This window comes from Peromyscus leucopus, chromosome 10, assembly GCF_004664715.2.
Source record: "Peromyscus leucopus breed LL Stock chromosome 10, UCI_PerLeu_2.1, whole genome shotgun sequence".
NCBI classification, from domain to species: domain Eukaryota; kingdom Metazoa; phylum Chordata; class Mammalia; order Rodentia; family Cricetidae; genus Peromyscus; species Peromyscus leucopus.
In genome coordinates, this window is record NC_051071.1 from 59,616,306 (window position 1) to 59,630,195 (window position 13,890).

General features: G+C 42.8%; 1 protein-coding gene across 2 annotated transcripts in view; it reads right to left on the reverse strand.

The window, feature by feature from the left end:
• Positions 1-13,890, reverse strand: part of Tec (tec protein tyrosine kinase) — a 110,950-nt gene that overhangs the window by 13,038 nt on the left and 84,022 nt on the right. For both annotated transcript variants that reach the window (XM_028860921.2, XM_028860852.2), the window contains exons 10-13: positions 8,095-8,149; positions 5,426-5,505; positions 3,780-3,913; positions 205-279 (exon numbers count right to left, since the gene is read on the reverse strand). In XM_028860921.2, coding sequence (XP_028716754.1) covers positions 205-279; positions 3,780-3,913; positions 5,426-5,505; positions 8,095-8,149 — 344 coding nt within the window. The remainder of the gene's footprint in view (positions 1-204; positions 280-3,779; positions 3,914-5,425; positions 5,506-8,094; positions 8,150-13,890) is intronic.

Here is a 13,890-nt window from a genome sequence, read left to right on the forward strand (position 1 = left end):
TCCCCACTCCTCATCCCTTGGTTGGCTCTGTGAGACAGGTGGTCGAGCCTAGGCTGTTGGGGCTGCCGGGACCTGGGCTTTCACTCTACAACTACAGTTCCATCCCTCCCTCCCTGCGGGGGAGGAGTTGAATTCTGCAGTCTACATCCATCTTGTAAAGGTGGATTCTTTGTGTTGCCAACACAATGACAAGATGAGAGTTACCATAGCTGAAGCCTGCCGTAGTCGGTGCGTTCTTCCCCTTCGTACTGACCGGGTACCGCAGCCTGGTGACAAGTCCTGAAGAGTGAAGAAACCATTGCAGTTGAACTTCATCTCAACCATTCTACTTGGTCAAAGACTAAACAAGAAGTGCCTAGGAAACGCTCATTCACTCATTATTTAGACCTCCTCTTCGTCTACACATGGCACTGCAGAGCATGCTTTCAGCCATTCTACACATTTCCTTTTCAAGGTAGTGTTTATCTGGCACAAGGCTAGCTTCCTCTCCTCCAACACCCTGAGATATTAAAAAGGTTTCCAGCACTTATTATCAGTGAGTTAATGATCTTTTCCAATATGAGATCTGAATTATGAAAGAGAATTTTATTAGTCCACTACAAATTAAAGTGATTCACCCGATATAACTCAGTGTTTGTGACTGTGGCATTAAAATCATGTCCTATGGTACTAGCAATGAAGACTATCAACTACTAGAAATCAGTGAGGAGAGTCAAATCCTTTAAGTCATTATGAGCCCCAAAGAAGAAACAAGAGCCCTCTTCCAGGAACACCAGAATAAGTCTATAATTCTGATATAAAGCATACTGCATCATAATTTAAAATTGTATGTACATCTAGATTGATGACCATCTAACGTTCACTATACTCTCCTCAAAGGCTGGTTTGGTTTCTTGCAGGAAGTAGGCACTAAATAAAAGTCAGTTAAGTAAATTAAGATAGTGGTAAAAAAATAAGAAGACAAAAGAACATAAGAACACAAAAAAATAGGAAAAATATAATAAGAACAAGAGAATAACAGAACAATATTATCTTAAAGTTTGTTTGGGGGGACTGATAAGAACTAATTGCTCAAGTTGGGTCTTTGTTTGTTTGTTTATTTGTCTGTTTTTTGTTTTATTTTGTTGGCTTTTTGAGGCAGGGTTCTCTAAGTAGCCCTGACTTTCCTGCAACTCTGATCTATACACCAGCTTCCTCAAACTCCCAGCCTCTGCCTCCCAAGTGCTGAGATTAAAGACATGTGCCACCACGCCTGGCTTAATTGCTCAAATATTGAACACAGAATTGCAGAACAACCCAGTCAACCCACTGTAGACAAGTGTCCAAAGAAACAAAACTCTGTTCCCATATACACATATGAATACAACTGTTCATGTCATCATTAGTCATGAAATTCAAAATGTGGAAACAACCCAGATGTCCACACAATGGATTGTTATCTGTCAATAAAAAGTAGACACTTCCTCTGGCTGCTTGCCTGAGTTTTAGAATTTCAGCTTCCTCAGGATTTCTTTCCTAGGGCAGGTCAGCCTTGAGCAGAATACACAAGGCAGTCTCTAAGAATATGTGCAGTGAATCCATCATAGAAAAAAACAAAACAAGCAAAGCAAAACAAAAGGCCCTGGGGATTTACATCATCCAGAATCCCCGGTAGGCTTTCCCCCCAGCATCATCACATCTGGAGCTTGTGCATACCCAGGCTGCATCTTGGTTTCCACAAGCAGATGAAGGAGAAATTTTGTCAAGGTCAGTACGTTAAGATATCTTTCAAGACTGGGGCTTAGAGGGCCGACTGACTTCCTTGCCATTTAGTAATATTACGAAGACACTGGGAATAATTTAAGAATTAAACACAGACTTAAAACTTGGCCTGGGAACCTAACAACTGCACAAATATTATGCAAGGCTCTGCATAATAATTTATACAGCATACTGGACAATTCCCACAGGTCAGGCCTTGATCATTTTTATCCTTTCTGATTATTTCAACAAGGAATACACAATACAAGGTAGACAAATGTAAAAACATTACAATGCACCAAAACAAAAAACAAAAACAAAAACAGCCCAGCCACAGTAGAAATGGATGAGTCTATTTCTATAACTGTTCAGAACAGGCAAATATACTAAAAGAGAAAGGGGGTTAGTGGTTGCCTGGGGCTGGGCTGGAGAAGGCAGGGCATGGGTGACTGCTGACAGGTACAAGATTTCTTTGGGGGACAATGACAGTGTTCAAAAAATTAGATTACGGCGATGTGGCTGTTAGCACACGGTAAATATTCTAAAAGCCATGGAACCCTCTATTTTAAAAGCATGAATTTCATGGTGTGTAAATCACATCTCAATAATTCTTCTTATCATCTGAAAAATAGTAAATGACCTCATAGAAGAGCAACCCCCTTTTCTTGGATTAACCCACAAGTCAGTTTTTTACAGGTGGAATCAAGCATCTGGCCTGTTTGTACCTTTAAAGTTAAAAATGCTGGGAGCCTTTTTTTTTTTTTTTTTTTTTTTCTGTTTGTTTGATGTTGGGATAACACAGATTTAAGCTGCTGGAAAAAACAACAACAACCTGTGTGACAGGATGTCCGATCGCCTGCAGTCTTCGGTGGTTTTACAGGTTTTCAACTTTAACAAGGTGCAAAGCCGGATACATTCTGAGAAAAGCATCCTTTTTGAATCTAGACCTTTTCTGAGGACAGTGGATTTTGTTTGCTCCTGGGCTAGCATTGTAAGGTGGGATACCAGGCCAGGCAGCGGTGTTGCACGCCTTTAATCCCAGCACTTGGGGGGCAGAGGCAGGTGGATCTCTGTGAGTTCGAGGCCAGCCTGGTCTACAGAGTGAGATCCAGGACAGGCACCAAAACGACACAGAGAAACCCTGTCTTGAAAAAACCAAAAAGAAGAAGAAAGAAGAAGAGGAAGAGGAAGAGGAAGGAGGAGGAGGAGGAGGAGGAGGAGGAGGAGGAAAGGAAAGGAAAGGAAAGAAAAGGAAAGGAAAGGAAAGGAAAGAAAAGAAAAGAAAAGAAAAGAAAAGAAAAGAAAAGAAAAGAAAAGAAAAGAAAAGAAAAGAAAAGAAAAGAAAAGAAAAAAGACAAGTAAGGCAGGATACCTTCCAGATGTGAGGCTGTAATGAGATGTCACTCCCAGCCAATCATGTGACCATGAGGGTCACCCCCTGGTACTCTCCAGAGTGCCATGTTACAAAGCTAGGTAGATTAGCTGTGCTAAATACACTTTCTACTTAGGGTATTTCAACTTCTAATGGTGTCATCGTGACATAATCCCACTATACGTTGAGGAGTATCTACACCCTGCTCCTTGGAAAGTTTCAGCATAAACTGAAACCCTAGCTCCTCCAAAAGCTTCGATGACCACTCTACACACATCTTTGACATTTACTTTCTGAGATGGGGGGTGGAGGGTTCCTTATGTTGCCCAGACTGGCCTTCAACTCTCTGACTCAATAGATCCTCAAACCTCAGCCTCCTGGGTTGCTCATCAAGTAGGCACATCTTGGAATTTTCATTTAGTGCCAAGGCTGTAAAGCACGGAGGTGTGAATATCCACACAATAAAGTCCTTGACTTCTGTGGTGGAAACACAGCATGTCTATGAAATCTGATGGGATTTCTGGTTTTTCTTTGGATACAAAATATCCTTAATAGTTTTTATATCAACCATACTTTACAGATGACTACACAAACCTCCCTTCTGAGGAATTTCGCAGTATCTGATCATGGGGTCACTAGTCCTCATGGGGATTCACAGCTCACTCACCTGCTGCATTGTGCTTATGGTATTCAATGATCTCAGGGATTGACCCGAAAGCATGCTTTTCCGATAGATAGTACTTCTTCGGAGATGTTGCTGTTTCCTTTATGTGATAATGCCTGAAACCTGATGAACCTTCTCTATTAAAAAAAACAAAACAAAACACTGCATTGTAACCAGGTGGGGATAATGGAACTTCACCCACAGATGCCATCTACAGGGCAACCTTGGTATGACTTCTTTGTACTGGCTCCTTCTATTCCTGACACAAATATTAGTTTTCCCATGCTCTTAGCTTTCCCACTCACGTCAACAGGTGGAGTCTGCAGAGTGACCACAATAATAATGTCGGCTGCTCACATGGGAATGAAAACAATAACATTTACCACCTCCAGCTAGCCGCAGCAGAATTTTAATTTACAGTTACTTTCTGTCCCACAGAGACATGGGCCTGCATTGCCTAGAACGCTCTCCCTTCTCAAAGGGAGTGGACTAGACTTGAGTGTAGACACTCTATGGTAGATATCTCTCTAGAATACAGACCTCTAGTCGTCTCGTGCTTTAAATTCAAGATGATTCATAATTGCTCTTAGGGTAGAGCTTGGGTTCCTTGACCTAAGCTTACGTGACTCGGAGTGAGGTACCTCTTCCTCCCTCCTCCCTTCTCATTCTACAGCCACCCCAGACATCCCGTGTGCCTGTCTGACCTCACCATCGCCTCTCTCACTGCGGAGTCGGCAACTCTCTTTCCCTTCTCTCAGTTCTTCCTGTCTTGCTGTAAGGTCTCAGCTTAGATGTCACTTTAGAATAACTGAAATGTGTCTTAGCAATAGAACATTCTAACAGCCCCCCCCACCTTATTTTTATGCCACCATGGCTGCCTGCAGGCCTGTCTGTGGCCCTCATTAAAAAGCCTATGCTACTCAATGTAGATCCCTTTGTGCATGGCTCAGAGCATCGTAGTTATCCAATGAATGTTACTAAATCTTCCATAACTATCCTAAACAAACACGTATGTATGTATGTATACACACACTGACATATATATGAGAAACTATAGGGAAATTTTCTGAAGAAAATCAATACAAAATATAGCCAGATTTTAGAAACGAAGATCAGATTTTTTTTTCTAATGCTGAAATGGAGTATCTTACTTTGAAAATTAGGGACACATAAAAGCAACATAGGAAGTTCATATAAAAACTCTGAGTTAAAAGAAAAAAAATATGGGGGTTAAGAAGATAGCTCAGCAGATAAAATGCCTGCGATGAAAGTATAAGGATATGAGTTCGAATCCCCAGCATTTCTATAAAAGCTAGAGGTGATGGCATATGCCTGTAACTGCAGTGTCGGCACAGGGGTGAGGAGTGGGGAGACAGACTAATCCTGAGCGCTCACTGGCCAGCTAGTCTAGCCAGCTGGTTAGCTCCAGGGACAGTGAGAGACCCTGTGTCAAAAAATAAAATAAACAACTAAGGTGCAGAAGGCATTGAGGGAAATCTCTGGAAGCCAGCCTCTAGTCTCCACATGCCCAGGTGAACTCCCCTGCACCCACACATTCCTAACATGCATATGCCATACACCCACACACCCCACACATAAAATGGATAAACTAAAAAGCAACAACTAAAAACTAGCGCGTAACTACTTACCCCCCAAACTTTGTGTAAAGGGAGACTGTGTACAAGCCAGGTTGACTGGAGTCTCTCACCATAAAACCACCTTCTTTATCCTAAAATCCAAAGTAAGACATTCCTCTTTAAAATTCCAGTTACTAACCAAGTGGCAAAGATCCAACAGTTTTATCTTATCATTTATTATCATCCTCTGTGCAGCAAATCTGTTGTCAACAGGAGCAACCTAACAATGGAGCCTCTTGAGTCTTTCCACCCACGTGACTTTCTGCCTCAAACTCCTGGGCTAGGAGATGGCGGAAGGCACATTCACATCTCCTAACTACAACTTCTCACCCATGCTGAAGCGGGGCCCACAGCTAGAGAACCTCAGGGCCTCTGCAGAGCCACCAGGCAGGTCCTGCTGTGCTGTAAGCCCTGGGCTTGTGAAAACAATCATTGAGAGCCTCTTTCTGGGTTTCAGTTCATAGCATTCCCACACCCCTGGTAGGAGCTTTCAGTTCCGCTCAGTACCTATTCCTATCCACACAGCCTTTCTCCTGTAAAAACCTCAGTGCTCTTTGCAAGATTGTGTTTAAACACCCGGATTCCCCTGCAGTTCAGTGTCAAATATCAGGACACAGGGGAGATGGAGTAACTCCAACAGAGATTCAAAACACGCAAACAACATGGAGCGAGTAATGGTTCAGCTCGCACCAGATTCCCAGTTGAAGGGCAAGAAATGGAAGCGTCACATCCCAGACACTTCTCTACCAGTGGGACCATATCCTATCTTTAGTATTTACATTGCTTTAAGATGAAAAATGTGTTTCATAGTTGAAGAGTAACTTTTATTCTTATTTATAAGAAAGACAGAGGAATTAAGGAAGGCCCCACAAGCCTATCTGATAACAATTAGAATATTAATTATGATCATAAATTCATTGGTAAAAGATTAATAAGAGCCACCATCTTGAAAACCTATTCTTTTTAAATGTGTCCTCATATGCAAATGTATTGAGTACCCAGACAGTCGTTTGAGTAATAGTCTTGTTTTTAGTAATAGTCTTCTTCTTTTATCTTTCAGGTAAGGAAAGGGGACACACAAAGATGAGACAACCTTCCCCAGTTACCTGGCTAGTGAGTAGCAAATGGGAATTTGAAGGCCAGGCTGCCTGGTTACTGGGCACCCTCTAGCTGTCTCATTGTGTGGTCTCTGGGAAGCCAGTAAGAATCCTAGAGGGTAGGAATGAGCCTTGTCATATAAACTATACTCAGTGCTCAGCAAAGCCTTGATGTTAACACCCAGACAAGGCAATGCCTTGAACTATCACTAAGTAAAACAACTAGAACGTCAATGTGGGAGCTTCAGACCTTGGTGTCTAAGTCAACTTTCCTACCTTACAGATTCAAAAAATGATTAAAACTGTCCCAGAGTGCCCAGGTGTTGTAGAGTATTATTCTACGGTGCGTTACTGTGCCTGTCTAAAATACCTGATGGTCTAATCAAGAGCTGAAAGCCAATAGTGAGGCAGGAGAGAGAAACAGGAGGGGCTGGCAGGCAGAGATGATAAATAGAAAGAGAAATCTGGGAGAAGGAAAGAGAAAGAAGAAGTAACCAGAGAAGAAGGAAGATATCAGGGGCAAGCCACCCAGGTACACAGCAAGAAATGGAGTAAGAGTAAGATTCACAGAAGTAAGAAAAGGGAAAAGCCCGGAGGCAAAAGGTAGATGGGATAATTTAAGTTAAGGAAAGCTGGCAAGAAACAAGCCAAGCTAAGACAAGGCATTTATAATTAAGAATACACCTTCATGTGTGATTTATTTGGGAGCTGGGTGGCAGGCCCCCAAAAGAGCAAAAACAAACAACAACACCTGGGTCTTTCTCAGCTCAGTGCAATTTCCTCTCTATATTCATTGTCTTTTCCTCTAATTTCACTTTAAGGTGTGAGAAATTCATTGCGACTATTATAATAGGCAATTACATGTTATCAAATTTTAATTTACAAAACTTATCACATAATATTAATATAAACTATTCTAAAACAAATAACTTCAAGCAAAAAAGAAAATACATAGAAGAATTAAAATCAAAGCAGCAAATGATAAATCAGTAGGGAAGTTAAAGGCTGCTCAGTGGTGGGTGCTCCCTCACAATGAAGATTTCAAAGTGCCCATCCACCTTCTGCTGTACTCCAATGAGCCAAGTACTAAGCTTCAGAAGGTGACTGTGCTTTGGCATAAGGGTTTACATGGGTCATTAAATTAAGATGAAGTCATCAAGGTGGCTCTAGTTCAGTATGACTGGTACCCTTAATAAAAGAGAAGATGTAGACAGAGACATGTACATGTATGGAGGAAGACAAGACACAGGGGAGAAGAGCCATCTCCAAGGCAAGGAGAGGGACTTAGGCCCTCCCCTCACAGCCCCCAGAAGCAACCAATCCTACTGACCATGACTTTGGGCTGTAAGTCTCTACAACTACAAAGTGATGAAATCCTGATGTTTGAGTTACTCAGTGTGCGGCTCTTCATTACAGTATGCTAACACTCCAATACTCTCTTTTAAGTGATGTGAAAAAGACAGCCTGTATTTACACCACAGCCCCTTCAGGCTTTAGGAATAAGTACATGGAACCATTCATGAAGGATTCATTAAAATTAATCTGTGCTGAAGTGCGGCTTGCAAAATGAAGACAACCACTTACTTCCGTTCTGAGGAGCTGCTCGGCTTTGCTTCTGTTGGTATTTCTGCAATACCATCTGATCAGAAAGAGATGTTCATCAGATTTTGAAAATTATTTGTTATTCTTAGTCTGACTAACAAGCTAATACAGCTTATCAATAACAAATGTAAGACACACCACCATGGTAAGACAGCACTCACATTCTTAACAGCAATAGCATGTCTTCACCTCTATATCTCCAGATTTTTCTTACCCACATTCTTAGGAAGACATCCCACATCTGGTAAGTGGAATCAAAGGCTACTTGTATGGCATAATCAGAGAACAGCTTTGCAAATCAGTACTAGTTCTATGTAGCTAGGCATGGAGGTGCCATATTTCATCTGTTCTTGTCATTCAACATAAATCATTTCCAATGACTACATGCAAAGCAAGAATGAATTTCATTCCAATAATTAACATGTGCAGGAAATGTCACTTTCCATCACTGTCTTTAATTCAGAGTAAATCTTATTCCAGTCCCCATCTCATCAGCATAGCAGATCATCAGGTCACTGTGGCACGCGTTTTCTGAATCTCATGGAGATCTCAAGTGTCAAGAAATAAGGAGCAACACTAAAGAAGAGGCCATCTAGGTGCTCCAGACTTTCTGATGTCCAGCACATCTAGACCCTTGTGGTCACCCTAGCCTCCACATTGGTTCTGTACCTTGTCTGAGCACCCACCCTACCTCCCCACCTGGTCCATACCCTGAGGCCCTGCAGATCTGCCCCTTCCTGGCCTTTGGGAAGACTCCCTCTGTGTATTGCCATCTCCTTCCTCATCCCCAGAGACAGTCCATACTTTGAGCTTCCCTCAGGATCATCCCTCCATGTGACTATAAGCAAACAGGTCCCAAAGAGTGTGAATAAGATCGTCTTCTCTAGCCTTCAATTTTAAACTTGTTTTGTTAGATGTTTTTCAGTTGGCAATGAATCCTCTATCACTGCCAAATACTTAAAAATTACAAATGTCCTAAAGTCCCTGGTGCCTCTTTGGGCATCTGAATTTCCCACTATTGCCTCAGCTTATTCACAATGGTTGTGTAGCACTGTTCTCTGGGAGTAAAACATTCCATCCTGTAGGAAGCTCCATCACACAGAAAGTAAACAAGTCAAAACAGCTTTAGAAAGTCCCTAAAACTGACCAGATTCTCGGCTTCCCCTCCCTCCCCAAGAATGAACAGTAAAGGCTGCTGAGAGTCATTTTCAGACAAGACAAGCTGCAAAGAGGACTGTCGTCAGATAAGTTGCCCAGTTGCCTGGAAACAGCCGAAACCAGCCAAGCTGTCTGGAAGAGATCCGTGGAGTCACTTGGAAAGGACGCTCTCCAACCTGTTAAGCTGCCTGCAGACTGTGCAGTGTGTTCCAGGTTCCCAGCTCCTGTGAGCTGTCACCCATGCTGGGGTGGCCTTGGTGATGCGGCTGTCTTTGAGTCGTTTCTAATTCTGTAAGTGACCCCTCACCCATATTCCTGTAAGTAAACCGCAGTAAAACTCATCAGTTCACCAAGCTGAACTTTGGTCTGTTGTTTGCTGAGTAGGGGTGTGTGTGTGTGTGTGTGTGTGTGTGTGTGTGTGTGTGTGTGTGTGTGTGTGTGTGTGTATGTTGCTGAGTAAGTGTGTGTGTATGTGTACGTGTTGCTTTCCCCAGGAAAAGTTTGGCACTCAACAGCCCTCTCATCCCAGACACCCTGCACAAGAAAATACAAAATTCCCCATGATTGAAAAAGGCAGAATCACAACAAAACAAGACAAGCAAGATGGCTGTTTTTAGAAAGCAACTGAATGCCCAGTGAAGCTGCCACACACTGTAATGGTATCAGAGCCTGCAACGATGACCCAGACCTGGGAATGAACAACATGTCCATCACACTTTATGAAATGAGGCCAAGTTCAACAAAGCTGCCCTTATGATCAATCCATTTCTGAATGCAATTGAGATACAGTGATAAATTAGAAAAGATTCTGTCTCTAAAGCTTTCCTATCGATAAAAGAAGTATTTATCAGACACCCAAAACTGTCATAAAAATTAGTCAAGAAAAGGTAGCTCAGTATACACTGTGAACTAGCAAGATGTTTGAGACTGAAAATTGTGATTGGTCAAGGGAACAGAAGATCCATTTGCACATCTTCAAAGTGAGAGCAAGAGGAGGAAGGTTCGGGTGCAGGAACCTGGGAGAGCCACACTGTGGCTTTCAGAAGACAAACAGACAACAGACAACAAGGAGGCCCCGTCCTCACAGTTAGCTTCCAGACCCCGGGAAAGGGTAAAGGAAACTAGAGAGTGAAGGTCTGCCCCAAAAAGCAGCTCCTTGAAACCTGTTCTAATGAGGTGTTTTTACAGCATCTGCAGTTCCCGGAAAAGATCTTTCCATCCTCCGGACACGCCATCGATTCTACCCACAGTGTGTGCCAAGGCCTGTGTGTGAGCAGCCTGGTGACCAGAGCGGCACTACTGGGAGGCTGCGGAACCGTTCACTGATAGGCCTTGCAGGAAGTCCTCGTGCCATAAGGGCACAGCTCTGAAGGGGACTAGAGCACCCCTGACCTTTCCTCTCGACTTTCCAATTATGATGCAAGCAAGTTTGTTTTAGGGCATGCTCTCATCGTGATTTCTTTCCCACAACAGTGCTAAAACAATAGCATCTAAAACAATAGCATCGATATATCATGGAGCAGAAACTCCAAAATGCAAGCCAAAGTCAAATTTTTCTCTTTACAAGGTATCTTGTTACACTGATGTCCAGGCCCTTTAGGGTCTATTGAGTTATAAACAAATAAATAGATAAATTAACTATTGATGCTTTTCACAGCAGCTCTCCCTGGCTTCTCTCCCTCTGTCCCTGTCCTTGCCCCTGTCCCTGTCCCCTGTCCCTGTCCCTTGTCCCTGTCCCTGTCCCCAGACAGGAGGAAAAGACCCTCTGATGAATTCATCCTGTCAGGAAGAGAAACACACACAGGCAGAATGTGAAGGAGCCTACAAGGCATAAGGAGACAGAGAGGCCAGCGCACACACCTCTCCATGAGGTGTGGAGATGCCTCATTAGAGTTTAATACCTTTTGCTGAAGGACAGCTACATTAGGAAACAATACCCAAGATTTATGGGTAATCTGTCATCCTTTTCTCAGGTAGCAGAATGAATTCGTTTTTCAAACTGGCTAGCTACCCCACAACCTTCCTGAGGAATGGGACTTTACAGCAGTGTCTGAAGGAGAGGGAAGAGGAGATTTGAGGACACCCAGTCTTCTGCAAATGTGAGACATGACCAAGTTTCTTGGAAAAGAAGAGTAAGAGTAAATCAAGAAAAAAAGACATGCAGGAATGATGCGGGATGTCTTTCTGTCCACTGTGAACATGCGCTGCTCTGACTGGTTGATAAATAAGGCTGTTAGGCCAATGGAGAGGCAGAACAAGGTGAGGCGGTACATTCCGACTGGAGAGAGAAGAAAAGGAGAGCGGGGCAGACTCTGCGAGCCACCACCAGAAGCATAAAGACGTGAAAGTACCGGGAAGCCACGAAGCCGAGTGGTAATGCACAGATTCACAGAAATGGGCGGAGTTAAGCTGTAGGAGCTAGCTAGTGAGGAGCCTGAGCCAATAGGCCATAGAGTTTGTGATGATATAAGCCTCTGGGTGTTTACTTGGGACCAAGAAGCTGAGGGACACATGGGAGAGATTCGTCCGACCACAGGGCCGGGCAGGAGCAGAGAAACTTCCGGCTACAAAGGAAAAACATGACCAACCAACCATGTGCTCATCTCTGTCTTCTCTCTATTCTGTTCCTGTCTCCTAGTCCCACTCAGGGCTGTTCCCACACATTCTGCTGTTCCTGCCATTTCATTTTGGTTACCTTATTCCTTGAACATCTTTCACTCAAGAACACTTCCCTCTGCCCATCCTAATGGGCTTCCCCCCTCCTTTTTTTTCTTATGGAGATTTTTCCTAACCTCTGGTATCCAAAGTGTTGGCAAATTGTGGAGGTCAAACTAGGTTACTGACAACCCTGGTAGTCCTGGGTCTGACTTGGGGACAGCAGTGACCTGGGATTCCTGATTGGCCCAAATAAACAAAAAAACAGTTGATTCAACCTCCATGAGGTCGTGGAAGATGTGTTACTAATGGGGCTGAGCTCAACCCAAGAAAACAAAATCAGGCAGAGAATAGGGGGGAGAAAAACTGCCTGCCTACCCTGAAGACAGTCTTCAGCTTTACTGCCTGGCATAATGCCAAGCTGGAATCCCTGTCCCTGGCACAGAATTCTGAGGGGACTCCCACACTGGAGTCACAGAGAAGAGAAAAATCCTTCAGAGAAATTAAATCTCCAAGTGACAATATAACCAAAGCACTCACTCATGTCCTAGTTACGAACTCCAGGGTTGAAAATCCTTATTTGTAATCCCATGAGTCATAAGGAATCTTCATAGTTTCCTATGAATCTTCACCAAGATTATCTGGTTTCCGTGAACCAAATTATCAGTTAGTTCTTGGTCCCATCATTTCAAGTCAGTTCAAGTCTTGAGCCTTTGGGCATCTTCCCTGTTTCTAAGGATTTTATTATATTTTCCTAAGATGTATTTAAGAGCCAAACCACCATATTTTACATAATCCTCTATCACAATAAGAAACCCTCAGAGGAATACATAGTCAGGCAACCGTCACTGAGGAAGCCTCACAGAGTGCACTTAGGAGACCTACTCCATATAGCCCATATGCCTCTGGTAGCCCATATAATCTACTACTCATCCCCTGATCTCCTATCCCCCCAAGATTACATGAAGCAGGCAACAGCTCTATGCTACAAACCTAACAGCTTGTCACTACACAAAGAGTATGGGCCACTATAGCACAACGGTAAGCATTTATGTATCCACATACACAGAAAAACCTTAGGCAATAGGAGTTCTTCAGCTCCATCACAGTCCTATGGAAAGATTGTCAAGCACACAGTCTGTTTTGGTAAAATGTGCTATATAGTACATAAGTGTATACTGTCTATATTTCCACTTCTAACGACGCTTTAAAGGATCATGCCATTGATGTTGGGACTATGAGACCCTGCTGGTCTTCTTCTAGAGTTTGAGGTATGCTCATGTCATCACAGTGAGATGGCAGAGCAACAGCTTGTAGTTTTAAGGAAGTGAATGTCATATTCACATCCTACCCCAGGAAGACCACAAGAGAATTGATACCTACGGGTCATGCATTAAAATCTGGCTATGCACTGTCCGTGGGCATAGAAAGCACAGCTTTTCTGTAAAGTGGTCAGACAGCATGCATCAGGAAACGCAACAAAGTTCACACACGCAGGCTTCCCAGGATGTAGATTTTAGAGAGATGGTTGAAGACAGCAAGAAGAGGCTATCCCATTACTTTACTATTGCCAAGATACCTGAAACAAGCCAATACCTCCCAGATAAGAAAACAATTATGTCAGTTATTATGATTCCATATACAGGTTATAGCCCTTGGGCCTTGCCAGACAATAGATCAATACCAAGAACTCAGCAAATATATTGTAAATTTATGACTGAATGAGCAATAGTGCAGTTATGAAAATATTTTCAAAGTCTGTGTAATGGCAGGAAGAAATATGAATGCATAATGCACTCACTGCTTAGTGGAAAAAGAAAAGAAAAATATCACTAATGTTGACAAGGTCAACTCTTGTTCATAATATTTTCTTAATAACATTTTTCCTATTTTCAAAGTTTTAAAAAACTAATCATAGACTGTTGTTTTCATCTGAAAAAAAAAAGGAACAATGAAACGCTTTTA